The 26,615-nt window shown below is 38.5% G+C and overlaps 1 protein-coding gene across 5 annotated transcripts in view; it reads left to right on the top strand.

The window, feature by feature from the left end:
- Positions 1–933: 933 nt before the first annotated feature.
- LOC102962664 (nuclear RNA export factor 2-like) overlaps positions 934–26,615 on the top strand; it is a 34,803-nt gene continuing 9,121 nt past the window's right edge. For 2 of the 5 annotated variants that reach the window (XM_007088985.2, XM_042974237.1), the window contains exons 1-3: positions 23,338–23,477; positions 26,045–26,228; positions 26,462–26,615. In XM_007088985.2, the coding sequence (XP_007089047.1) occupies positions 23,465–23,477; positions 26,045–26,228; positions 26,462–26,615 (351 nt within the window). In that variant the 5' untranslated portion in view covers positions 23,338–23,464. Of the gene's footprint in view, positions 1,022–1,125; positions 1,289–2,147; positions 2,246–23,337; positions 23,478–26,044; positions 26,229–26,461 lie in introns of those variants that run through there. The other 3 variants (XM_042974236.1, XM_042974234.1, XM_042974235.1) reach the window with 3 other exon arrangements.

The raw sequence follows: 26,615 nt of genomic DNA, 5'->3' as shown, positions 1-26,615 counted from the left end.
TCAAATTCACAGCTAAAACTCACCTATTAGGTTTGCTCTCATTTCCTTTACACTTGAATAAAATTGTCACCAATGCTTACTTGTAACCACTCCTTACGCTTTTGAAGTAATCTGTACAATATGACAATTGTTATGGCTTTGTGGAGGACCTATTTCATTGTTATGTATTAACTTATGTGTTAAATTTCATATATTAGAAAAATAACATAGAATTAGCATATTAAAAAGGGATGAGGCAGGTAAAAGCCCAAGCTTGTGTGCTGAGGAAGGTCACTTGTCATCACCACCATCACTAGGGAGCGGAAGAATGTGGGCAATCAGATCTCCAGGTCTCATGAAGAGTATGTTCTCCTGAAACATGCAGATTGGGAGACACTTACTGTCATTGTGCCCAACTGTCAAAAAGCAGTGATCATCGTGGGTTCCTGAGGCTGTGGTCACGTGAATGTTGTCATCATGTGGACACTACAATTATGTGGCAAGCCCAAACCTACTGGTAATGTCAATACCATGGGCTTCTAAACCCTGAGTTTACCTGGTCTCTCTGGACCAGTTGCCACTATGATCATGTGGTAGATTCAGCTCTTCAAGTCACTACAGCATCATGAACTCCTAAATCCTGCCCATCACGTGTATTCTTACTGTCATGTGACCCTGAGTAGCTAATGGGATGTGGAAGCCTAAGCTCTGGAAGTCATGTGTGGGTATCCTGCTTCCGATGGTCATATGGAATGCTATGGTCACATGTCAGGTTTAGTTGTCTCTATCACACAAGTTCATGGACTACCAAACTCTTCAGAGCTATGAGTCAGCAGCCATGTTGCTCCTACCATCACATGACAGGCAAAGCCCTTGCAGTCACGTGAACACTGCAGCAATCCAATCACTGTTGGTCGCTTATATCCAATGGTCACGTGAGGCTCAGCGTTCTCAGTCGCGCGAAAATCGAGGCCTCCTGAACCTGAGGTTGCTTAGATTTTTCCGCCAAACGGACCCTGCCAGTCAAGGCCCTGGAAGTCAGGTAGACCCCAACAGCTGTGGGTTACAGGGATCCTGCAGTCATGTGATCCCCCTACGGTCGTGTGCGAGTGTCTGTGCTTTTAAGTGTGTGGAGAATCTCCTGAAGTGTTATTCAACTTAGCTTTCTGAGAAGTCAGACCTACACACGCAGAAGTCTTTTAAAATTGTGGTTTGCACCCTGACAAATGGGAAACTTTTCGGGAGACTCTGGTTCAGGTCCCAGTGTTTCCCCCAACTTGTATACCTTGCCGTGGCGAAAAGTACTCGGGTAGGTGGGGCAGCAGCAAGTACTAGATGTTTACTCGGAGAATTGAAACGAAAGGATGCGGCAGGGGTTCATGGACTGCTCTCAATGGCTAGTCTCTAGAAACGCGGTGGGACCTCCTTCACGTTCCTCTTCCCCACCCCCACAGCAAAGCCATACTCTTGATTATCGCTCTGCATATTAACTGTGTGTGCAGTGTAATGGATTCATCTGCCATCATCTGACTATATTGTTATCAAGGACCCCGGAGACCTCCTAGATGCTAATTTGTGTAGACAATTCCAAATCTGATTTTAATTTCTGTCTGTTACTTGATTCTCTACAAAAGAGGGAAGGAGACTTCTTTTAAGAATTGGACATTTTTTTAATAAAAGTGTGAAAGATCAAGTATAATCAAAAATATTTTTAAGTGTAAAAGTAGCCACTATATGAAGTTTTAAAATATATTTCTTATATTTATTTTGTAGTTCAGCCGTTTTTCAAAATACATATTGGGCACATATGTTTTTGTGCTAGGACTTTCTAAATGGCTTAAACTAATCTAACCAGACACTATTAACTTTTGATTTTCCTCCTGATTTTCTATCCATTGCTTGTTAGACTCCTTGGAAACCCTCTCCCTCCCTCGTTTTCTTCATGTGGAAATAACAATTTATTTTAGAAAAACATATTAAGTAAAATTACAGGTGAGACATTTCATAAAGACAATGTAGGTGTTAGTTAATGAGTTGAATTCAGCAAATAAAGGATTGTGTTTACATTTATGGTGTTTTTAAGCATTGTTTGATAGATGGTTAAAGAATATCTTCACGTGTAATATTTTTATTATAGTATATCCACTTTATTTTCTCTCTCATTTCAGCACTTTCAAGTTTGATCTACAAAACACTATGTCTGAAAGACAGCAACAACAAAAATGTGTTCTTCCATTAAAGAAATGTGAGACATACAGAAATGAAGGTAAAAAGATTTTTATATTGTCATATTTTTAGTATAACTATGCTAATATGCAATTTGAATATCAAAGAGAGAGGTAGTGTTAGCCCATTCAGGCTGCTATAACAGAACATCATGGAGTTTACAAGTGGAAGAGTTGAAAGTGAGCCAATTCATAGTATATTTTACAGAACCAAATCTTTTTGCTATTGTAAATGATATATTCACAATGAAATATTGTTTTCTGTTTGTTATAATTCTTTTGTGTATATTAGTATTACATCCAATAACTTGGTTAATCTCTATTCTTATAATTTTCTGTAGATTCTCTTCAGTCTTTTATGAAGATGGTTTTGTTTCTTCACTATTACACACTTAATAATTTATGTATACATGTGTGTATGTATTTATTTTGGTTACTGCACTCACTCACTGCCTAGGAGACTCAGTAAGATGTTGAACAGAACTGATTATATGAGTGGTCTTTGCCTCTTGATTTAATATGGAATGCTTTTAATGTTTCACTATCATGTATGGTGTTTGTTCTAGTTTAAAAAAAAACCTTTTATCTGTTTAAAGAAATATCTCTCTATTCCTGGTTAGCTGAGAATTGTTGTTGTTTAATCTTGATTGGTTATTGGATTTTATGGTATGCCTTTTTTCCTGAAATCTTTGTGATGATTATCCTTTTCCTGCTCCTTTATCTTATTAATGTGTTGGATTATATTATGGATCTCCTAATGTTAATCTGACATTGCAAGCTTGGGATAAACACAACTTTATAATGTTGTATTATCTGTTTTAACCATTGCTGATTTGGTTTGCTATTATTTCTAATTTTTTGCATTTCTATAGCTAATTAGGATTGAATAGTAATTTTGCCTTTTCGTGCATTTTTGTCAAGAATCTGCTTTCTATTAAAAAAGAATACTCTTTAGGGATGCCTGGGTGGCTCAGTCAGTTGTGTGTCTGACTTTGACTCAGGTCATGATCTCCCATTCATGGATTTGAGCCCTGTGGCGGGCTCTGTGCTGACAACTCAGAGCCTAGAGCCTGCTTTGTATTCTGTGTCTCCCTCTCTGTCTGCCCCTCCCCTGCTTGTCCTCTGTCTCTCTCTGTCTCTCAAAAAAATAAGATAAAACGTTAAAGAAATTTAAAAAAGAATACTCTTTATATTATTATTTTCTATTTCTTGAATTTAAAATAATATTTTATTACATGTGAAAATTATTTGAAATTCTACATGTCCATGGCATACATAAAGTTATATTAGAACACAGCTTTTGGCCAACAGCAACAGATTTGACTAGCTCCATCAAAGAGTGAAAAGTCGGCAGAGCCTCAAATATTTATGAACTGATCCTTTCCAGGAAAAGTTTCTTGAACTCTGGCTTAGAGCAAGTGTTCTTAAAGCTAGTGCACAGTAACTGGTAAATGGTTGGAAGTGCCTTTGGCTAAGCCCAGGAAGACTGTAGGGTCTTTTCTCAGGAATCCATTTGTTTATGGTGTGGCTTAGTTGTGGGAACTGATTTTTCAACCATTGAAATATGTAAAAGCCATTATTAGCTTACAGGGCCCACAGAAACAGGCAACAAGATAGGTTTGGTCCATGGACCAGTTTGCCAATTCCCTGCTCTATGTTAATGGAACCACTAGGTCTCCAAAACATCACTGAGTGAAAGATCAGCACATGAGATGGAAGTCATTCTTAGGATTTTCTGGCAAGCCTAAACCAAAAAACTGATACTTTAACACAGTGGTTTTCAATCTTGGTTGCACACTGCAGTCATGTGGAGAGTTTTAAAAATGTAGTTGCCTAGTCTGATTCCAATTCTGCTTTAAGTGTTATAGGTGTAGCCTGGTGCTAGTAAGTTTTTTCAATCTCCCCTAGTGGCTTTAGCATGTGAACGAGGTTCAGAACTATCTGAATGATTTAAATGATGAGAGAGCAAGTATTTAAAAATATTTAATTTGAAAATATATACTTGTGGTTTTAGAACAATAATATTACATTAATAAATACATATATCATGGAAACAGTAATAAATACATAGTTATGCTGGAGATATGAAGTAAAAATTCCCATGTAAGAAAGAGAGAAGAATCTCTTTTTTTAAAAAAGAAAGGAAATGGGAAAATACAGTGGGAAATCAGGGATCACCAGTGGTGGGTCAGGAAGGAAGCTAAACCAGTGGCAAGGCCAGAACAAGGTGTAGGTGAAAGCCAAGCACCCACAAGCACAATGAATAATGGCAGTGAAGCTTTCTTTGCAGGAGACAGTCACAATCCAAGGTAAAGGTGGAAGAGACAGAACAAATTCAGTAAATTAAATTATTTTCATTAAGGGAATAAAAAAAATAGAAAAGGCTGAACAGGACCTGAAGATAATATTTTTAGAGAGATAAAGGAGTGGTAAAGGAAGAAATTATATCATTATAAAATAATAGAAAACTGATCAAGAAAAATTGCTAATTTAATATAATACTTTGACTTCTTCTTGATATCTCATTAAAACAATATCAAAGGTAAACAGGTACATACAATGGGATATTACTCAGCAATTAAAAAGACAAAAACATGGGTGAATCTCAAAAACATTATGCTGACTTGAAGAAGCCAGAGACAAAGGCATACAGGATGTATGATTTCATTTATATGAGATTGTAGAGCAGGCAAAACTAATATATAGTGACAGAATGCAGATCAGGGTTTACATGGAGCTAAGAGATGAAGAGACTAATTGGGAACCTCTTAAAGTGTGGAATATGCTTTATATCTTGATCAAGGTGGTGGCTAACTCTAATCGCTGATTTTTACATATAAGTAGTTTGGGATCAGGATAAATTGGGTGAATCACCCAAAGTGTTGCAGCTTATTAATCACAGAGAAGGAAGGAGGATCTGATTATAAATAATAAATTGTTTCTATTGTGCTGTGTAATGAGTCAACAGGAGTAGTGCTTCTCCCCAAGCACCTGACAAAACCCAAACCCAGCCTTATGTACAAGTATAGCGTGGACATGAAAGTATAAATATTCCACATTCCAACCACCCATTTATAAACACAGAACACAGAACATTCTTATGTTCTTTTACCTTGACTTCTTTATGTTTTTATTTATAAATCAGAATATAAATTTCCACTAATATTTACTTCTGAGTAATATGATGTACAATTTTTAATTGTGGTGAAAAAACACATAACATAAAATTTACCATCATAACCATTTCTAAGTGTATAGTCCAGTACTGTTAAGTGTACTCACATTGTTGTGAAACCGATCTCCAGAGCTTTTTCATCTTGCAAAACTGAAACTCTTTGCCCTCTTCCCCCAGCCCCTGGTAACTACCATTCTACTATCCATTTCTATGAATTTGACTAGATATCTCATAAGAGTGGAATCCTACAGTATTTGTCTTATTGTGACCAGCTTATTTAATTTAGCATAATGTTGTCAAGTTTCATCCATCTTGTAGCATGTGACAGGATTTCCTTCCTTTTTAAGTCTGCATAATATTCTACTGTATGTATACAGCAGAATTTGTTTACAGCAGAATTTGTTTACCTATTGATCCATCAATGAACAGTTTACCATCTACTTCTTGGCTTTTTCTGAATAATGCTATGAACATGGGTGTGCAAATATCTCTTTGAGACTCTGCTTTCAATTCTGTGAATATATACACCCAGAATTGGGATTGCTGAGTCATATTGTAGTTCTATTTTTAATTTTTTGAGGAATATCCATACTATTTTCCATAGAGGCTGTACTGTTTTTGCACTCCCACCAATAGTGCATAAGGGTTCCTATTTCTTCACATACTTTGCTAACACTTTGTGTGTGTGTGTGTTTTGTAGCCATCCTAATGGGTATGGGTGATATTTCACTGTGTTTTTTATTTACATCCCTCTGCTGATTAATGATGTTTCCTTCTATTCCTAGTTTGTCAAATGTGTTTTTTTTTACTTTTTTAAACATTTTTTATTTTTTTTTTATTTTTTAATATATGAAATTTACTGTCAAATTGGTTTCCATACAACACCCAGTGCTCATCCCAAAAGGTGCCCTCCTCAATACCCATCACCCACCCTGCCCTTCCTCCCACCCTGCCCTCCCTCCCACCCCCCATCAACCCTCAGTTTGTTCTCAGTTTTTAACAGTCTCTTATGCTTTGGCTCTCTCCCACTCTAACCTCTTTTTTTTTTTTTTTCCCTCCCCCATGGGTTTCTGTTATGTTTCTCAGGATCCACATAAGAGTGAAAACATATGGTATCTGTCTTTCTCTGTATGGCTTATTTCACTTAGCATCACACTCTCCAGTTCCATCCATGTTGCTACAAAAGGCCATATTTCATTTTTTCTCATTGCCACGTAGTATTCCATTGTGTATATAAACCACAATTTCTTTATCCATTCATCAGTTGATGGACATTTAGGCTCTTTCCATAATTTGGCTATTGTTGAGAGTGCCGCTATAAACATTGGGGTACAGGTGCCCCTATGCATCAGTACTCCTGTATCCCTTGGATAAATTCCTAGCAGTGCTATTGCTGGGTCATAGGGTAGGTCTATTTTTAATTTTCTGAGGAACCTCCACACTGCTTTCCAGAGCGGCTGCACCAATTTGCATTCCCACCAACAGTGCAAGAGGGTTCCTTTAAACATTTTTTAAATGTTTATTTATTTTTGAGAAAGAAAGAGAGACACAGAGTGTGAACAGGGGAGGAGCAGAGAGGGAGGGAGACACAGAATCCGAAGCAGTCTCCAGGCTCCGAGATGTCAGCACAGAGCCTGATGCGGGGCTCGCACCCACCCACGAGCTGTGAGATCATGAACTGAGCCGAAGTCGGACGCCCAACCGACTGAGCCACCCAGGTGCCCCCCCTTTTTTTTTTTACTTTTTTTTTTAACATTTATTCAGCTTTTGAGAGACAGAGCATGAACGGGGAAGGGGCAGAGAGAGAAGGAGACACAGAATCTGAAATAGGCTCCAGGCTCTGAGCTGTCAGCACAGAGTCTGATTCAGGGCTCAAACCCATGAACCACGAGATCATGACCTGAGCCAAAGTCATATGCTAAACCGACTGAACCACCCAGGGACCCCAATGTATAAACCTTTCAATGTGCTGTTGAATTTGGTTTGTTCATATTTTTTTGAAGATTTTGCACCAGTATTCACCAGGGGTTATTGGTCTATAGTTTTCTTAAGTGTCAGTCTGGCTTTATTATAAGGGTAATGCTGGTCTTACAGAGTACACTTAGAAGTGTTCCTTCATCAATATTTTTGAAAAGTTTCATTTGGCATTCATTCTTTAAATATTTGAGAGAATTCTCTAGTGAAGGCCTCTGGTCCTGGGCTTTACCTTATTGGGAATTTTTTGATAATTGAATCACTCTCTTTGCTCATTATTGATCTGTTCAGATTTTCTTTTTTTTTAATTTAAATTCAAGTTAACATACAGTGTAGTATTGGTCCCAGGAGTAGAACCCAGTGATCCATCATTTCCTCCAACATCCAGTGCTCATCTCAAGTGGCGTCCTTAGGGCCCATCACCATTTAGCCCATCTTTCCACCCACCTCCCAAGCAAACTGCTTGTTTGTTCTCTGTATTTAAGAGTCTATTATGGTTTGCTTCCCCCTCTGCTTTTATGTTATTTTTCCTTCCCTTCCCCTATGTTCATCTCTTGTTTCTTAAATTCCACAAATGAGTGAAACCATATGATATTTGTCTTTGTCTGGCTGATTATTTCGCTTAGCATAATACACTCTATTTCCATCCATATTGCTGCAAATAGCAAGATTTCATTCTTTTTGATCGCCAGTTAATATTCCATTGTGTATATAGATATAGATACAGATATACATATAGATATAGATGATCGTTATAATTCAGTCTTGGTATTTTGGTGTTTTTCTAGGGATACATTTCTTCTAAGCTTTCCAATTCACTGGCATGCAATTGTTCATAGTATATTGTTATAGTTCTATTCATTTCTGTAGTATCAGTTGTAATGTCCATCTTTCCTTTTTTTATTTTAGTTATTGGAATCTTTATTTTTTTAGTGAGTCTTACCTAAAGGTTTGTCAATTTTATCTTTTCAAAAAACTACTTAGTTTCATTGATTTTTTTTCTATTTTTCTCAAGAAAGGATCATGGTGAATAATTCTTTTAATGTACTGTTGAATTCAATTTGCTAGTGTCTTGTTGAGAATTTTTGTTGCCATGTTGATCAGGGATATTGGCCTATAATTCTCCTTTTTAGTGGGGTCTTCGTTTGGTTTAAGAATCAAGGTAATTCTGGCTTCATAGAATGAGTTTGGAAGCTTTCCTTCCATTTCTATTTTTTGGAACAGTTTGAGAAGAATAGGTATTTAGTCTCCTTTAAATGTCTCGTGGAATTCCCCTGGGAAGCCATCTGGCCCAGGACTCTTGTTTGTTGGGAGATTTTTGATTACTGATTCAATTTCTTTGGTGGTTATGGACGTGTTCAAATTTTCTATTTCTTCCTGTTTGAGTTTTGGTAGTGTGTGAGTTTCTAGGACTCTGTCCATTTCTTCCACATTGTCCAGTTTGTTGGCATATAATTCTTCATAGTATTCTCTTATAATTATATTTCTGTAGTGTTGGTTGTGATCTCCCCTCTTTCATTTGTAACTTTATCTATTTGGGTTCTTTCTTTTCTTTTTGAGAAGTATGGCAAGAAGTTATCAATTTTTTTGTTTTCTTTTCTTTTATTATTTAAAAGAATAATACATTGACTTTATTTTTTTTTTTTTTGGTGTACAGTTCTACAAATTTTAACCCATGTGTAGATTTTATAACCATCTCCACTGGATACAAAACAATTCTGTCACTCCAAAAACCTCCCTCATGCTGTAAGTCTATAGTCATGCCCTCCCAAACCCCAATGCCTGGCAACCACTGATTCTTTATCATTATAATTTTCTTTGAGAATGTTATTTAAATGGAATTATATAGCATTTAACCTTTTGAGACTGGCTTCTTTCACTTAGCAAAATGCCTTTGAGATTTATACAAATTGTTACATGTATCAATAGTTTTTTCCCCCACTTATCGTGTATTATATAAAATAACCATAGTTTATCTATTTACTCATTGGAGGACATTTATGTTTTAGTGATTATGAGTAGCTCCTTTTAATTTGTACCTAAGTTTTTTTCTCTCTGAGATAAACACTCAGGAGTGGGATTGCTGTGTCATATGGTAAGCGTATGTGTAACTTCCTAGGAAACTGCTAAACTGTTTTCCAGGGTGACTGTACCATTTTGCATTTCACGAACAGTGTAGGAGAGTTCTGGTTGCTCTGGAACTTCTGAGCACATGGTATTTTATATCATCACCATTTTAATAGGTGTATACAAATATCTCATTGTGGGGCTTTTTAAAATTTAAATTAAAGTTAGTTAACCTACAGTGTAGTCTTTGCTTCAGGAGTAGAACGCAGTGATTCATCTCTTATGTATCACACCCAGTGCTCATCCCAACAAGTGTCCTCCGTAATGTCCATCACTCATTAGCCTATCCCCCCCCACCTGCCTCCCATCCAGCAACCTTCAGTTTGTTCTCTGTATTTAAGAGTCTCTTATGGTTTGCCTCCCCCTCTGTTTTTATCTTATTTTTCTTTCCCTTCCTCTGTGTTCATCTATTCTGTTTTTTAAATTCCACATATGAATGAAAACATATATTTGTCTTTCTCTGACTGATTTATTTCACTTAGCATAATAATTCTGGTTTTCCATCCACATTGTTGCAAATGGCAATATTTGTTCTTTTTCATCAAGTAGTATTCCATTGTGTGTGATTATATATACATATAATCTCCACAGACATCCATGACATCCATGTCATCAGTTGATGGACATTTGGACTCTTTCCATAGTTTGGCTATTTATTGTTGATAATGCTGCTATAAACATTGGGGCGCATGTGTTCCTATGAGTCAGCATGTTTGTATCCTTTAGATAAATACCTAGTCGAGCAATTGCTGGATTGTAAGGTAGTTCTATTTTTAATTTTTTGAGGAATCTCCATACTGTTTTCCACAGTGGCTGCACCAGTCTGTATTCCCACCAACAGTGCAAAAGTGTTCCCCTTTCTCTGCATCCACCAACATCTGTTGTTTCCTGAGTTGTTAATTTTAGCCATTCTGACAGGTGTGAGGTGGTATCTCATTGTGGTTTTGATTTGTATTTCCTTGATGATGAGTGATTTTGAGCATCTTTTCATGTGTCTGTTAAGCCATCTGGATGTCTTCTTTGGAAGAATGTTCATTTCTTCTGCCCATTTCTTCACTGGATTATTTGGTTTTTTGGGTTTATCAATTTTGTTTGTTTTTTCAAAAGACCAGCTTTTAGGTTCATTAATCTGTTCTACTGGAGTTTTTAATTTTGTTCTGGTATTGTTTATTTCTGCCATAATCTTTATTATTTCCCTTCTTCTACTGGATTTGGGCTTTATTTGCTGGTCCTTTTCTAGCTCCTTTAGGGGTAAGGTTAGATTTTGTATTTGGGACCTTTCTTGCTTCTTGAGATAGGTCTGAATTGCAATGTACTTTCCTCTTAGGACTGCCTTTGCAACATCCTAAAGGGTTTGGACTGTCATGTTTTCATTTTCATTTGCTTCCACGCATTTTTTAATTTCTCCTTTAATTTTCTGGTTAATCCCTTCATTCTTCAGTAGGATGTTCTTTAACCTGCATGTATTTGAGGGCATTCCAGATTTTTTCTTGTGGTTGATTTAAAGTTTCATACCGTTGTGATCTGAAAATGTGCATGGTATGATTTCAATTCTTTTATATTTATTGAGGGCTGTTTTGTGACTCAGTATGTGATCTATCTTGGAGAATGTTCCATGTGCACTCGAGAAGAATGTGTATTCTTCTGCTTTAGGATGAAAAGTTCTGAATATATCTGTCAAGCTCATCTGGCCCAGTGTATCATTCAGGGCCATTGTTTCTTTATTTATTTTCTGCTTAGATGATCTGTCCATTGTTGTAAGTGGAATATTAAAGTCACCTGCAATTACCGTATTCTTATCAATAATATTCCTTATGTTTGTGATTAATTGTTTTATATATTTGGGTGCTTTCAAATTGGATGCATAAACATTTATAATTGTTAGCTCTTCTTGATGGATAGACCCTGTAATTATGATATAATGCCCTTCTTCATCTCTTGTTACAACATTTAGTTTAAAATCTAGTTTGTCTGATAAAAGTATGGCTATTCCAGCTTTCTTTTAACTTCCAGTAGCATACCCTAACTTTCAATCTGAAGGTGTCCTCAGGTCTAAAATGGGTGTCTTGTAGACAGCAAATAAATAGATGGATCTTGGTTTTTATCCATTCTGATACCCTATATCTTTTGATTGGAGCATTTAGTCCATTTACACTCAGCGTTATTATTGAAAGATACGGATTTAGTGGTATTGTGTTATCTGTACGTTTCATGCTTGTGGTGATGTCTCTGGTCCTTTGTAGTCTTTGCAACATTCCACTCACAGAGACACCCTTAGGATCTCTTGTAGGGCTGGTTTAGTGGTGATGAACTCCTTCAGTTTTTATTTGTCTGGGAAAACTTTTATCTCTCCTTCTATTCTGAATAACAGCCTTGCTGGATAAAGGATTCTTGGCTGCATATTTTTCCTATTCAGCACATTGAATATTTCTTGCCACTTCCTTCTGGCTTGCCAAGTTTCAGTAGGGGTCTGCTATGACCCTTATGTGTCTACCCTTGTAGGTTAAGTCCCATTTGTCCCTAGCTGCTTTCAGAATTCTCTCTTTATCTTTGTATTTTGCCAGTTTCACTATGATATGTCGTGCTGAAGATTGATTCCTGTTACATCTGAAGGGAGTTCTCTGTGCCTCCTGGATATCCCTGTCTGTTTCCTTACCCAGATTGGGGAAGTTCTTAGCTATAATTTGCTGCTTTCTTTCTCTTCTTCTGGAACTCCTAGGAGATGGATATTATTATGTTTCATTGAATCACTAAGTTCTCTAATTCTTCCCTCGTGGTCTGGAATTTTTTTATCTCTCTTTTTCTCAGCTCCATCTTTTTCCATAATTTTATCTTCTATTTCATTTAATTTCCCCTCTGCTTCTTCAATCGTCACTGTCACCACATCTAGTTTATTTTGTATCTCATTTACGACATTTCTTAATTCATCATAACTATTGTTTAGTTCCTTGATCTCTGCAGCAATAGATTCTCTGCTGTACTCTATGCTTTTTATCAAGCCCAGTGATTAATCTTATGACTATTATTCTAAATTTTGAGGGGCTCCTGGGTGGCTCAGTCGGTTAAGCATCCGACTTCAGCTCAGGTCACGATCTCGCGGTCCGTGAGTTCGAGCCCCGCGTCAGGCTCTGGACTGATGTCCCAGAGCCTGGAGCCTGCTTCCGATTCTGTGTCTCCCTCTCTCTCTGCCCCTCCCCCGTTCATGCTCTGTCTCTCTCTCTGTCTCAAAAATAAATAAACGTTAAAAAAATTTAAATTTTGATCAAATATATTGTTTATATCTGTTTTGAGAAATTCCTTAGCTGTCATTTCTTCCTGGAATTTCTTTTGAGGAGAATTTTTCCATTTCATCATCTTGGCTAGTTTTCTGTCCCTTATGTGTTTTAAAAGCTTGTTATGTGTCCTGCACCTGTGAGCACTACTGTATTAAAGAGAGGTCATATGCTGTCCAGGGCCTGGCCCTTCAGGAGCTGTGTTTTGGAGTGTGTTGCATGCTGTCTATTGTTGTGACTGTGATTGCTTTATCTCCCTACTCGTAGTGATGTTTTGGACCCTCCACCAGGTGCTCTTTGATTTGTTCATTGAAGTAACCTTGGAAAAAATATTTTTTTTTTACAAAAGAAAAAAGGTGGAGGCACTGGTGGAAAAGGCCATATCCCATACAAAGAGAGAAATGACAGGGGAAGGAAAAAGAAAAGAAAAGAAAAATGATCAGGCAGAGAAACTATACAGCTTAATCCAGAGAGAGAGAGGAAAATAAAGAAGGAGATAGAGAACAGGTATAAAGAGAATAGATTAAATATGTCTGCTGAAACAAACCAACAGCTGGAATAACCCGACTAGAGAAGGGAAGAAATAAGAAGGAGAAAAGGAAGATATATATTAATATATGCCTATATATATTAATATTAGTATTAATATTAATATTAATATAGTATATAAAATAAGAATTGCCCAAGAATTAAATCAGAAAATGCAAAACCGCTGGGTGCCTTGGAACCCATGGTAGCACTGATCTGGAGGAGGGGTTGTCTGGATGGTCAGCATCAATCTCATTCATGTAGATACACAGTTACCAGGTGTGGAGGGGCGAGGTTTGGTGTAGGCAGGTCCTGCCTCCACTATGGACATGTTGTCCTTTCCCTGAAGCCCCACCTTGTTAGTGATGGGGAGGAAAATGGCGACAATCCAGTCTCTCCTCAGGGTCGCTAGAGCGGGCTCTTTTTTTCCCCCACCCACAGTCTCTGGTGCCTCCCTGGAGTTCACCTGGGATTCAAACCCAGATGTCTTAACAGGTTCCGCTCTGCACGCACCCGGTTCCAGGGAAGTGCCACTCGCCCAGCCAATAAATGGCCTCTGGCTAGAGGGCACAGGTAGGGTCCTTTGTCCTTTGAACCTGCATACCTTCTTCCCACAGCACTCAAGGGAGGGGATTGCTTTCTCCCACTGCGGACTGTGCCTCTGCACTAGTAACCGGGGCGAGGACTGACTCCCCTCCTCCTCAGGTGCTCGCACAGGACAGCTGGCCCCAGTCTGAAGAAAGCCCTGCAGTTAGAGATTGGATCTTTCTCCGTTTTTTTTTTTTCTGATCCCCTCTCCGTGGTTTTTCTCTTGTCCAAATACAGATCTACACTTCCACACCCTCTCTTTCTCTTCCCTTTGTCTCTTCACAGAAGGGGATCCCTCCCCTCCATGCCTATGCAGCCCGTTTTATCTCTCCCAATTTGCAAACACCTATAGCCTGCCAGGTTGTCCCCATGGGTCCCTGGAGACATCTGTCACTCTGCAGCTGGACTCTCGGAATTCAAAGTCCTCTGGCCTTAACACTGCTGTGTTTGAGGGACGACTTCTCCGTCATGTTGGTGCATCTCCTACTCTGGCTTTCTTTTGACCTCCAGTTCTCCATCCCTCTCTTGCAATCTACAGGTATCATTAGGTCTAAAATGAGTCTCCTGTAGGCAGCAGATAGATGGGTCTTGTTTTCTTATCCATTCTGATACCCTATATCTTTTTTTTTAATGTTTATTTATTCCTTGAGAGAGAGAGAGCATTGAGCAAGGAAGAGGCAGAGAGAGGGAGACAGAATCCGAAGCAGGTTCCAGGCTCCAAGCTGTCAGCACAGAGCCCGACACAGAGCTCAAACCCACTAACTGCGAGATTATGACCTGAGCCAAAGTCAGACGCTCAACCAACTGAACCACCCAGGTGCCCCTACCCTATATCTTTTGATTGAAGCATTTAGTCCATTTACATTCAGAGTTATTATTAAAATATAGGAATTTAGTGCCATTGTGTTATCTCTAGTTGGCATTTCTGGTGATGTTCTCTGATATTTTGTAGTCTTTGTTGCTTTGGTCTTCTTTTTTTCCTCACTCAGAGAGTCCCCCTTAGAATTTCTTGCAGGGCTGGTTTAGTGGTCACAAACTCCTATAGTTTTTGTTTGTCTGGGAAACTCTTTATCTCTACTTCTATTCTGAATGGCAGCTTTGCTGGATAAAGAATTCTTGGCTGCATATGTTTCCCATTCAGCATGTTGAATATTTCCTACCACTCCCTTCTGGCCTGCCAAGTTTCAGTGCACAGGTCTGTGGCTAACCTTATGTGTCTACTCTTGTAGATTTAGAACATTCTCTCCATAGCTGCTTTCAGAATTCTCTTTATCTTTGTATTTTGCAAGTGTCACTACTGTATGTTGTGGTGTTGACCTTTACTTGTTGATTTTAAAGGGAGATCTCTGTACCTCTTGGACTTGGAGGCCTGTGTCCCTCCCCAGACTAGGGAAGTTCTGAGCTATAATTTCTTCAAATAAACCTTCTGCCCCTTTTTCTCACTCTTCCTCTTCTGATACTGCTATGATATGAATATTGTTTCATTTCATGGAATCAGTTAGTTCTCTAAGTCTCCCCTCATGCTCTTGTAATTTCTTTTCTCTCTTATTTCACCTTCATTATTTTCCATAATTTTATATTCTATTTCACCTATTCTCTCCTCTGCTTCTGCAATCCTCACTGTCACTGTATCCAGTTTATTTTGCATCTCACTTATATCATTTTTTAATTCATGCTGACTAGTTCTTAGGTCTTTGATCTCTGCAGCAAGGGTTTCTCTGGTGTCTTCTATGCTTTTTTCAAGCCTAGCTAGTAGTCTTATGACTGCTGTTCTAAATTCTTGTTCAGATATATTTCTTATATCTGTTTTGAGCAAGTCCCTGGCTGTGAATTCTTCTTGACCTTTCTTTTGGGGATAATTCCTGTCTTGTCATTTTGGCTAAGTTTCCATCTTTTCATATTTTAAAAACTTGCTATGTTTTCCGCACCTGAATGCACAACTATATTAAAAAGTGGTCATATATTCTCCAGGGCCTGGCATTTCAGGAAGTGTTTCTTTTTTATGCTGTGTGCCCTTTGCTGTTGCATTTTGGTTGCTCTTTACCACGAGTCAGTTCTCTGCAGAGCTACTTCTTGCTTCCAGTGGTGGATTATTTGGCTAGTTAAATAACTAGGTGTGCTTTGATTTATTTGTTGATTTAAACCTGGAACAAAAGGAGTCGGGAAGCCTGATTCCATAAAAAGAGAAAAATAAAGGGAACAAAAAACCCCAGATAATCAAAAAACTATAAGGCTGATTCCAAAGGAAAAAAAAAAGGCAACAAAAAGAAAAAAAAAAAACACAGAAAAGAAAGAAAAAGAAAAGAATAAAAAAAAGCCTGGTCCAAAAACAAGAGAAAAGTAAATGACAACGAAAAGTAAATGACAAGGAGAAAAGAAAAGAAAAGAAAAGAAAAGAGAAGAGAAGAGAAGAGAAGAAGAGAAAAGAAGAGAAAAGGAACTATGCACCTGATTCCAAAAGAAAAAAAAAAAAGGAGGATAAAAAGAAAAAAAAGAGTTGTCTGTTGGTGCCTGGGAGGTGCTGGCTGTGCTGGTCTAGAGGAGAGGCTGGATGCATTGGCTCAGTCAGTCATGCACCAGTAAATAAACAGTTGCCAGGCATGGAGGAGCAAGGTTTGGTGTAAGTGGGTTCCGCCTACATTAGAGGCTGCTGTGTTGCTCTCTGAAGTCCCACTGTGCTGGTATTGGGGGGAAAATGGTGCCACCCCAATCTCTCCCCTGACTGGGGATCTCAACCCCTGCTGTTCAGGCAGTCCTCACAGAATGGCAAGGACAGTTAGCTTGCCCTGCGCCACAACTCTCCTGTTCTTTTACTTTGGCACTCAGCCTGGATTCAAAATCCAAAGTCTTAAAGGACTCGGCATGGCATAGATCTGCTCCCCTCCCCTGGAGTAGAGCCTTGCCACCCTTCTGATGAAAGGCCTTTGACTGGCACCTGCAGGCTCTTTTGTCCTTGAGAAGGCAATAAACCCCATTCCAAAAAGTACTCTGGGAAGGGGACTGTTCTTTCCCAGTCCACCTGGAGATCTCTACACCATGCTCTGCACTCCAGAGCCAGCTCCCTGCTCTCCAGGGGCATGCACCACAGCTCTGCTCTGGAGAAAGTCACATGCTTCCCAAACCTCATTGTTTGAGCTCCAGATGCTGTTTTTTAAAAAAGAACTGGGACCCTCAGTACTTCAGTACTTCTTGCTCCCCATTTCGTGGTCCCAGGAGGTTTTCCTGTTATGCTAACTCGATGCAGCACTATCTCAACACCTCCCTTCTTCTCTCCCTTTTGTCCCTCTACAGAAAGGGTTCCCTCCACTCCACAGCAGCACTGTTTTCCTCTCCTCCAATTCACATCCACATACCTCACACTTGCCAAGCTGTCTCCCTCCCACTGTGGAGATCCTTCTGCCACTCCATAGATCAATTTCCTGGGTGCTTCAAGTAATCTGACCTCAATACAGCTTTGTTTGAGGAAGGAGGCAAGTCTAGGGTCCCCCTACATCTCCACCATCTTAACTCCTCCTCCCTCTATTGTTTTTGTTTTCTCTATTTCATCATTACTTGCTTTTATTTATTTACTTTTTTCTGCTTGTTTTGGGTTTAGCTTATCCTTTTTCTAATTTCTTGAACTATAAAAGTATGTTGTTGATTTGGGATCATTCATCTTTTTAATGTACACATTTAAAGCTATAAACTTTCCTTTTAGCACTGCTCATGCTGCATCCCATAAGCTTTGAAATGTTGTATTTTCATTTTAATTTGTCTCAAAGTACTTTCTAATTTCCTTTGTGACTTCTTCTTTGACCCATTGGTTATTTATGAATGTGTTAATTTCAATACAATCATGTATTTTCCAGTTCTCCTCATACTATTGATCTCTAGTTTCATTCCATTGTGTTTGAAAGAGATGCTTTGTATTATTTCAGTCTTCTTGAATTTGCTAAGACTTATTTTATGGCCTTACATGCAGTCTATCCTGGAGAATGTTCCATGTGCACTTGTGAAGAATGTATGCTGTTGGGGGAGCATTTTGTATACATTTGGCCCAATTAATGTATACTGTTGCTCAAGTCCTCTATTTCCTTATTGATCTTTTCTCTGACTGTTGTATCCATCATTGAAAGGTAGGTAGTAAAGTTTCTTACTATTGTGTTGCTATTTCCCTCTTCAATTCTATCAGTTTGCTTCATGTGTTTAGGGAATCTGTAGTTTAGTATTTATAACTGCTATAGTTTCTTGGTGAATTAATCCTTTTATTATTACATAATGTTTTTCTTTGTCTCTTCTGACAGTTTTTGACTTAATGTATATTTTTTCTGGTATTAGTATAGCCATTGCTGCTCTCTTTTTGTTACCATTTGCATGGAATATCTTTTTCCATCCTTTTGCTTTCAACTTATGTGTGTCCTTAGATCCAAAGTGAGTCTCTTGTAGATACCATATAGTTGGATCTTGTTTTTTTCAATCCATTCAGCCTATCTGAAGACCCCAGTCTTATGATTGGGGAAATAAATACATTTAAATTTAAAATGATAACTTATGGGGAAGGGCTTACTACTGCCATTTTCTTCATTGTTTTCTGTATGCCTTGTAGCTTTTTTGTCCCTACTTTCATTTCTCACTGCCTTCCTCTGTATTTAATTGATGTTTTATAGTGATATTCTTTGATTACCTTCTCATTTGCTTTTGTCTATATTCTGTAGGTATTTTGCTTGTGGTTATCATTGTAATTACATAAGACATCTTAAAGTTATAGCATTTGTTTTGAGTTGGTAACAGTTTAACTTCAATTACATACAAAAACTCTACTGCTTTACACCTCCACCTTCCCTACTTTATGCTATTGAGATTGCACATCATATCTTTATATATATTGTATATTAATTAACATAGATTTTTAGGTTTTTAAAAATATTTTTGTCATGTAAATTCCTATTGTCATGAAATGCACCAAAGTTACAATAGTACAGGTTACTATATTTGTGCATGTATTAAACTTTACTGCAGAACATATTATTTTCATACAGCTTACTGTTTTCTTTCTACTATTTTTTCATTTTGAATTGGACTCCCTTTAGCATTTCTTATACAGCAATTCTAGTGATAATGAACTCCCTCAGCTTTCATTTATCTGGAAAGTCTTAATTTCTCCTTCACTTGTGAGGGACAATTTTTCCAGGTACAGTATTCTTGGTTGACAGTTCCTTTCTTATTTACCTCAGTACTTATAATGTATCATCTCATTTCCTTCTAGCTTACAAAGTTTTGGCTGACAAATCAACTGATAATATTATAAAAAGTTCACTTGTACATGATGAACTGCTTTTCTCTTGATGCTTTGACTTTAGACAATTTGATAATATATCTTAGTGTAATTCTTTTTGAATTCATCCTAATTTGAGTTTCTTCAGCTTCTTGAATCTTCATGTCCCTTTCTCTCCTCATATTTGGGAAGTTTGGGGCCATTATTTTTGCAAGTGAGATCTCTGTCCCTTTCTTTTCTTTCTTGGATTCCCCTCCTACACATATTGCTCTTCTTTATAATGTATCATAAGTCCCATATGTTCTTCTTACTTTTCTTTATTCTTTTTTCTTCTTGCTATTCTGACTCACTGATTTCAAGTGACCTGTCTTCATATTCACTAATTATCTCATCTGCCTGACCAATTCTACTGTTGAACTCCTCTTACAAAGTTTTCAGTTGTTCTTCTATTTTTCAGCTTTAGAATTTCTGTTTTTTTAAGTTTTTATCACTTTATTGATGATTTCATTTTGTTCAGATATTTTTTTTCCTGTTTCATCAAATTGTCTATCTGTTTTCACTGTTAGTTCATTGAGGATCTTTCTTACAGTTATTTTATAAGTCTTTGTCAGACAGCTCATGGATCTGCTTTTTGTTTTAGAGTCAGTTTCTGGAGTTTTGTTCTTTTAATTGGGCCATGTTTCCCTGTTTCTTTGTAGGCCTTGTAGTTTTTGCTGAGACTTGAGCATTAGAAAAAACAACTATCTCTGCCAGTTGTTGTATACAGGCTTCATCCAGGGGATGACCTTCACTAAAGTCAACCTTGCTGAAAGTTCTAAGACCTTTTATAACTTTTCTAATCTCTTTTACTCTCCCTATCATCTGCCTGTGAAACTGAACCTCTAACTTACTGCTCACCTCTGTTTTCAGCACTTTCTAAATTCTGATGCAAGTCAAGTAAGTTTTCTAATCTAAACAAAGCAGAAATTAGTCCTGGATCAGCCCCCTAACAAGCCAGAATGTTGGATACATGGTCTACTTTTGTTTCCATACTAATGAAGGAAAGGGAATATGGGGGAGTTTCTCCCAGTCGTTTCATGGTATGTCACATAGGCAGATGGGCATGAACAGTACTGCAAAACAACATGAATTTTCCTACCCCTTTAGCAAAAATCCCTTCTTGGTTTTATAATGGCCTGAGTGCCGTATCTTCTCAGTTGATCTCCAAAGTTCTTACAGAGGTATTCTGGTTCGTATATTGCTGTTAACTCAATGTCTGTGTGGCAGAAGGAAGACCTGTAGCTTCCTGGTCAGCCATGTTTCTTACATCACTCTGTAATACAGTTTTATATCCTGATATTTTTTCTTTCATATAGTGTCATATATAAGGTTCCAGAAGTATTCTATCTTACTTATTTAGCCTAACATTTAAAGCTGAACCATTTTTTGAATAATAAATTTTTTAGCAACAAATGTAGCAACTGGGAATGTAAGACCCCCTTCAAAACTTTTTGTATGCCTGTTTCAGAGTCTAAGCTTTTTACTTTGGTTCTCTTAATCAGTATGTCAGATCATTTCTCACCAGGGCTATCCCGTTTTACTGTTGCTACTTGGTAAAATACATTAATAGATGGCACCACAATCTTTTCCCATACACCCTTCCATTTTCTTTCTCATTTCCCAGAGGACTAATAACAATAAATGCAAATAACACACATTCATCCTTTACTAAATACCAGATTTTGTACTAAGTAATGACGTAGTAGTAGCTAACTTACTTACCATGCTTATTGGGCCACAGGCATTTCTCCAGGTGTTTTATATGTATTTTCATATATTAACTCAATTGTCACAATTATCTTATGAGGCAAAACTGTGACTATTTTGAATGTAAGAGGAAAAAAAATAAGGTGAGTCACCATGAAGTCAAAGTTACTTTCCCTGGACCATAGAATTTAGCACCACAATTCAAATCTTGATTAATCTGACCTCAAATCCTATGCCCAAAGCCAATAATGTGTGGCTCCATGTTAGGGCTGAAATGAGCACTGGGACAAGGCTCAAAGTCCAGTGGGCAATGATGGGTGTCGTGTCTAGGAACAACATGCCCTGAGCTCCAGCCTTCTGTCCAAGAGACTCATCACTGCATGCTGTTCCCCTGTACCATCTCTCTTTTCTCTGTCTGTGTGGGAACTATTTCTCTGTGTGGGAACTGTTTGGCTTGAAGGTTAAGTAACAGACAAGTTATACATGGAGAGAAAGGAAGGTTTCCAGAGAGGTGCATATTGCCAGGATGAATTCAGGTCCTCAGAGGCTTTTTCCAGTTGTGTTTCATTTTCTTACCAATGATCACCCTCACCTTTCTGGCCCATACATCCATCCCTTGGCTTTTTTGCTCTGCATGTAGGGTATCCATGTCCCTTACTTCCCATCTGCCCTTGATTCCAGGGACAATCATTTCTACCCCCTCTTCTGTCAATATCAACCACTCTCTGGTCCCATTGTTTTTCTGTGTCAAAGAGCCTGTAAAACACAGCCATATAATTATAGGCATATATTTCAGCAGAGAATATTTTGTATGATAAAGTTTAAAAGTGAAATGTCTGGGTCAAAGTGTAAGAATGACTTTTGAATGGTTGAGCATACTCTAGGAAATCAGACTCTCCTGCACTATTAGTGGAGAAGTATATTGGTGTAAATATCTGTAGGAAATTGTCTCTTATAATTTAAGATATTTATGTGCTTCTTCTAGGAAGCTGTAGAACATGGACTCAAATCTTGGAACCACCCTAAATCCCAAGCCATGCTACACTGGGTTATTTGGCCTCCACCATTAGGAATACCTTGTATACAGAAATCTAACACTTTAAATTTGAAAATCAATTCAAATGTTAAAATGACAAGATTTAAAAAAAAAAAAGAAGGAAAAATTGGCCATATATAATGCATAATACATGAAAAGAAAATGTACATTAGGGTCCAGTTTTCTGTGGCAATGCATTTTCCAACATGATTTGAAATATATGTATGTGTAATCTAATTATGCAAATTTAAAACAGATAATATTAACACATGCCCATGCACACACACACACACACACACACACACATTCTTAACTTTTTCTCTGAGACAAGGACGATAATGGTACCACAAAGCTTAACACGCACAGACATGCATGTAGGTCCAGAACAATCATACTACACATACCACATACTCAGTAAGCTATCTGTGCTGGATTTAAGGAAAACGTCTCCTCATTTCTGTCACCAGTTACAAAACCCTCCCTTCCTAAGATAAGAAAATCGGTAGTTTTAGCATTAATCAAGAGGGGGGTAATTAGCTCTATTTCTAACTGTATACTAATGAAAAAATACTAATTCTGCATAAGAAAAGTTCAAAAGATGTTAGTTATACAAACAGGTTATGAAACAGTTCTGCAGCCCATTTTTTTATGGAATAAATAGATGTGGGTAGAAATGGTTGAGATGTATGGATTCTCCAAAGTGGCTTTGTTGATCCCAAATCTACATTGTTGTCTACATTCATTTAACAAATACTAATTAAGCCCCATTATACACCAGACACTGACAGCTCAAAGTGACTTCTAACCTGTAAAAACTGTGATCTAAAAAAGATTTGTCCATTTAGTTCAAGACAGATATCTCCACTTGTTCCAAGGCACCTGGACACTCCCCCTCCCAACCCCCAAGAAAGAGTTACTAGATCCTATTCACAAAACATCATCCCTTGTCTGCTCAAAGAAATCTATCCTTGAGGCCCAAAAGTTCACCATTAAAGTAGAGCCAGCATAGTAACTAGAGGAATACTTAGGATGCCAACCAAATACTTAGGAGGCAGACCAAAATGTGAGGATACAATCTCTGTTCTGACACTAACTTGACTGAGAAATCCTGGGAAATGGACTTAACCCCTGTGAGCCTAACATTTGTGGTCTGAGAAGGAATTGTAGATACAGTCATCGTGGGGTTTCTGTGAGGAGGTCAAAGAAATCTAATGAGTCTGCCCAACACTGAGCAAATGTTGGCTGCCGTAGGGCAAGTTTTGATTTACTTCTCATCCTGTTCTTTACCTACTATAGCAGGGATGCCATTGCCATGTGCTCAGGCCTAGCAATGATGTAGGCAGAATTCCAAACTGACATAGGAAGTAGCCATGTGAATACATATGATGTCATAAATGATACTTGCGACCATTTCTCCATGGGAGGGAGGATCAGTTGGTTCTTGGTGGAGCTTGAGGGGTAACTCAGGCAGCCTGGGTGAGAGGTACCAGGTGATTTGTGATACTCCTGTTATTGCCTTTGATTCCCGCAGAGCAACGGCAAGACAGAGATCGTGTTGAGATGAAAACCTTCAGTAAGTGGATATGCGTGTGCACACACGTGTGTGTGCACGAGGTCCCTATGGCTTTTTAATCACGTGCCCACTCTTCCTGTGAGATTCCCAAAACAAGGCTATGCCTGAGATTGCTCTGGTATGAATCACCTTGATGAGCGAGGCCTCCGTCCCTGTTTAGGCACCCAACTTAGCTGGTCGGTCTGGGGATTGCTGTAGCTGTTAGCTAGCTCACTTTTACACTTTCCCATTGTTGATGTTATTTCTGAAGTAATGTCACTTCTCAAAAATGACTCTGATGCCCCCATACACCATACGTTGACCACAAGCCCTTATTCCTCCTTTTAATATTTAAGTTTTTCCTTTAATTCGTGGATTTTCAGGAAAACCGGTTGGTTTCCTGACATTCTCCAAGTGTCATTAATAAGGTTCCTCTTTGTTGTTGTTATTGTTTAGTATCATTATGAACTCGTGGTCTTTCAACATGTTGATGACATCAAACCATTGTTACATTGTTTTGAGCAGAGGAGTCAAATGATTTGACTTATGCTCTGCTGCTGGTGACCTGGACCTGGAAGGCAGTATAATCCAGAGATAGATATATGTTGGTGTCTTGGCCAGGGTGGTGGTAATAATGGTGGTGGTAAGAAGTGGCTAGATTCTGGATGTACTGGAGAGAGGGGGCGAAAGAATTTCCTGATCAGTTAGATATGGAGTGTGAGAGAGCACTCCAGGCTGCTTTCAAGTTTTGAGGACTGAGCCATTGGCATTTCTGGGTCAAATGCTCTATCCATGTTTAATTCCACTTCCAGTGCCACACAGGAGAAGTCCCAAAGGTTGTGAGTAGCAGGACTGTCTTGACAGCAAGGCCACAGAGTAAAAGCAATGACTTCCCAGAGGAGTAAATCTGAGGCCTGGTCGTAATCACTACATGAGGGAGCAATCAACAGTGAACAGATTTTTACTCATAAGTGTGCCCTGAGACAACATGGACAAAATGTACAACACACAAACCGAGAGAGCCTTAAATATTAGAATCCAAAAGGAAGCTGGTTTCTACCAGTCTGGTTACCTTAATCCTCCCCCTACTGCCCACCCAAACCACTAGTATTATTATCTGCTGGTACAGTGTTTCAGTTTAACATGGTACAAATAAAATACCCTTAGTGAATCCACTGTGGGAGAGGGAATTGGGACTGATATTTCTGTAGATGCCAGAAAACTCCCAAATGTATCATTTACATGGTGAATGATATATGTTGGTAGGGAGTATTTGTGAGGGAAGGGGTGAACATCAATACAACAACTAGGGGTGAATACAGGGTGAAATACCACCAAAACATGGTCTAAGTATACCCGTGGCTACAATGTCCAATAAAGTAGGCATCAGAGCAAATAAAATTGATAAGAGACAGAAAGAGGCTTTACATAATGATAAAAGGATCAATCCACTGGGGAGTCATCATGACGCACCAAACAACAGAGCCTCAAAGTACATGAAGCAAAGCCTGATAGAACTGAAAGAAGAAATAACCACGTATGTAATTATAGTTGGGGGCCTTCAACACCCCCCACTCAGCAAGGGATAAAATTACTAGAGACAAAACCAACAAGGATATAGGACATCTGAATAACATAATAAGTTAACAGGATCTATATGACATAAATAGAGCACTCCACACAATGACAGCAGAGTGCATTTCCGCCCCCCCAATATCGATGTAACATTCATCAAGCTAGATCATCTTCTAGACCACCAAACAAACCTCCACAAATTTTAGAAGAATTGAAACCACACAGGGTGCATTATCTGACTATAATGAACCTAAGTTGGAAATAATAGAAGGAAAAAAAGAAGAATCCCTACACACTTGGAAATGGTAGTTGACTTATTCCATGTTGTCATTCAGATCCTTGTTATAGAGGAGCTGAGTTTAGAAAGAGTTGTCTTCTCAGCTGAAAGGCATTTCACGCTGGGCACAAAGAAAGCTCAATCTGGATGTTTCAAACTGAGTATTGTTGACAGCAAGGCTGGAGGGAGAGGGACAACTTAGGAGGCTGTTTACATCAGTCTCTCTTGACGTTAAAGCTTGTACTACACCAGCAAAGGAAACAGCTTGCTGATTGTTAGCGGGATCAGTTTGGTGGCTGATTATATTTGGGAAGCATGAGAGAGATTGACTCTGTGGTATTGGTGTGGTTGTTAAGCCTGAGAGAAGGCACAATTCAGATGTCTTCCTGGTGTATGGCTGGTTTCCAATCTAACCCATGGATCACACATTGTTTTTATTTGTTTTTATAAATCCTGTTTCATTCTTTAAAAGGTTCAATATAGTTTCCTCTTCCCCTTCTCCTACTCAGTCACCTCCTTCTCCTCCCCCAAGATTCCTCCCCTGATAGTGCCATCTGTAAAATAAGGTTCTCCTGTCTGGACAAACAGAGGAGTTTCTTTTCTGGGGGTTGTGGCATTGGACCCTTAGGGCAGGTTGGCATTTTGCTTTCCCTACTATGGTGTGAGCCTAAGACATAGTACATGGTAAGTGGACCACTGGTGTATCTTCAAACTTGTATTTCTGTCCCCCTTTTAGAATCCAACGATGGTAGTAACTCACCTCAAGGAAGACAGAGAGTTTGGAGTTCTTTGCGAGGTAATTTTGGCAAGAGTAACCCCCAATATGAACATGGTGGATATGAGCCTCAGCTTTCACACCACCAGGAGGATGATGGAAACGTGATGATGAGGAATGTCCAAGAGTACCCCCAAGTAAGACAGTAAGTGACCATACAGCCTGGTTTGCATGTAGCAAACCCCTGGGATTATGCAACTCTTTCACTCTACTTGCTCTTCTTTTCCTTCTCTCACTGGAGAATTGAAGAATGCTCAAAGTGGAATAATGGTTGAGCAATCCTACTTGTAGTCCTGGTGGCAGAGAGGTAAGGGTGTGTCAATGAAGACTTTCTTAGCATTTATGGCCACCATCCTCCTCTCCACTTCCCTTCTGCAGCACTTTCCATAGCAACCAACAGAACAAGAGGAGAGTGAAATGGCATAATGAAGGCCATATCCATATTACTGTGTGGAGAGATAGAAAACCTCTGAAGAGAGAAATGAGGGAGAACACACAAGATGGAACCCCAGGGAGCTGGTTCAAGATCACC

The sequence above is a fragment of the Panthera tigris genome, chromosome X, assembly GCF_018350195.1.
Source record: "Panthera tigris isolate Pti1 chromosome X, P.tigris_Pti1_mat1.1, whole genome shotgun sequence".
NCBI lineage: Eukaryota > Metazoa > Chordata > Mammalia > Carnivora > Felidae > Panthera > Panthera tigris.
The sequence above is the reverse complement of the archived record's forward strand: the minus strand, read 5'-3'. Positions and strand labels throughout refer to the sequence as shown.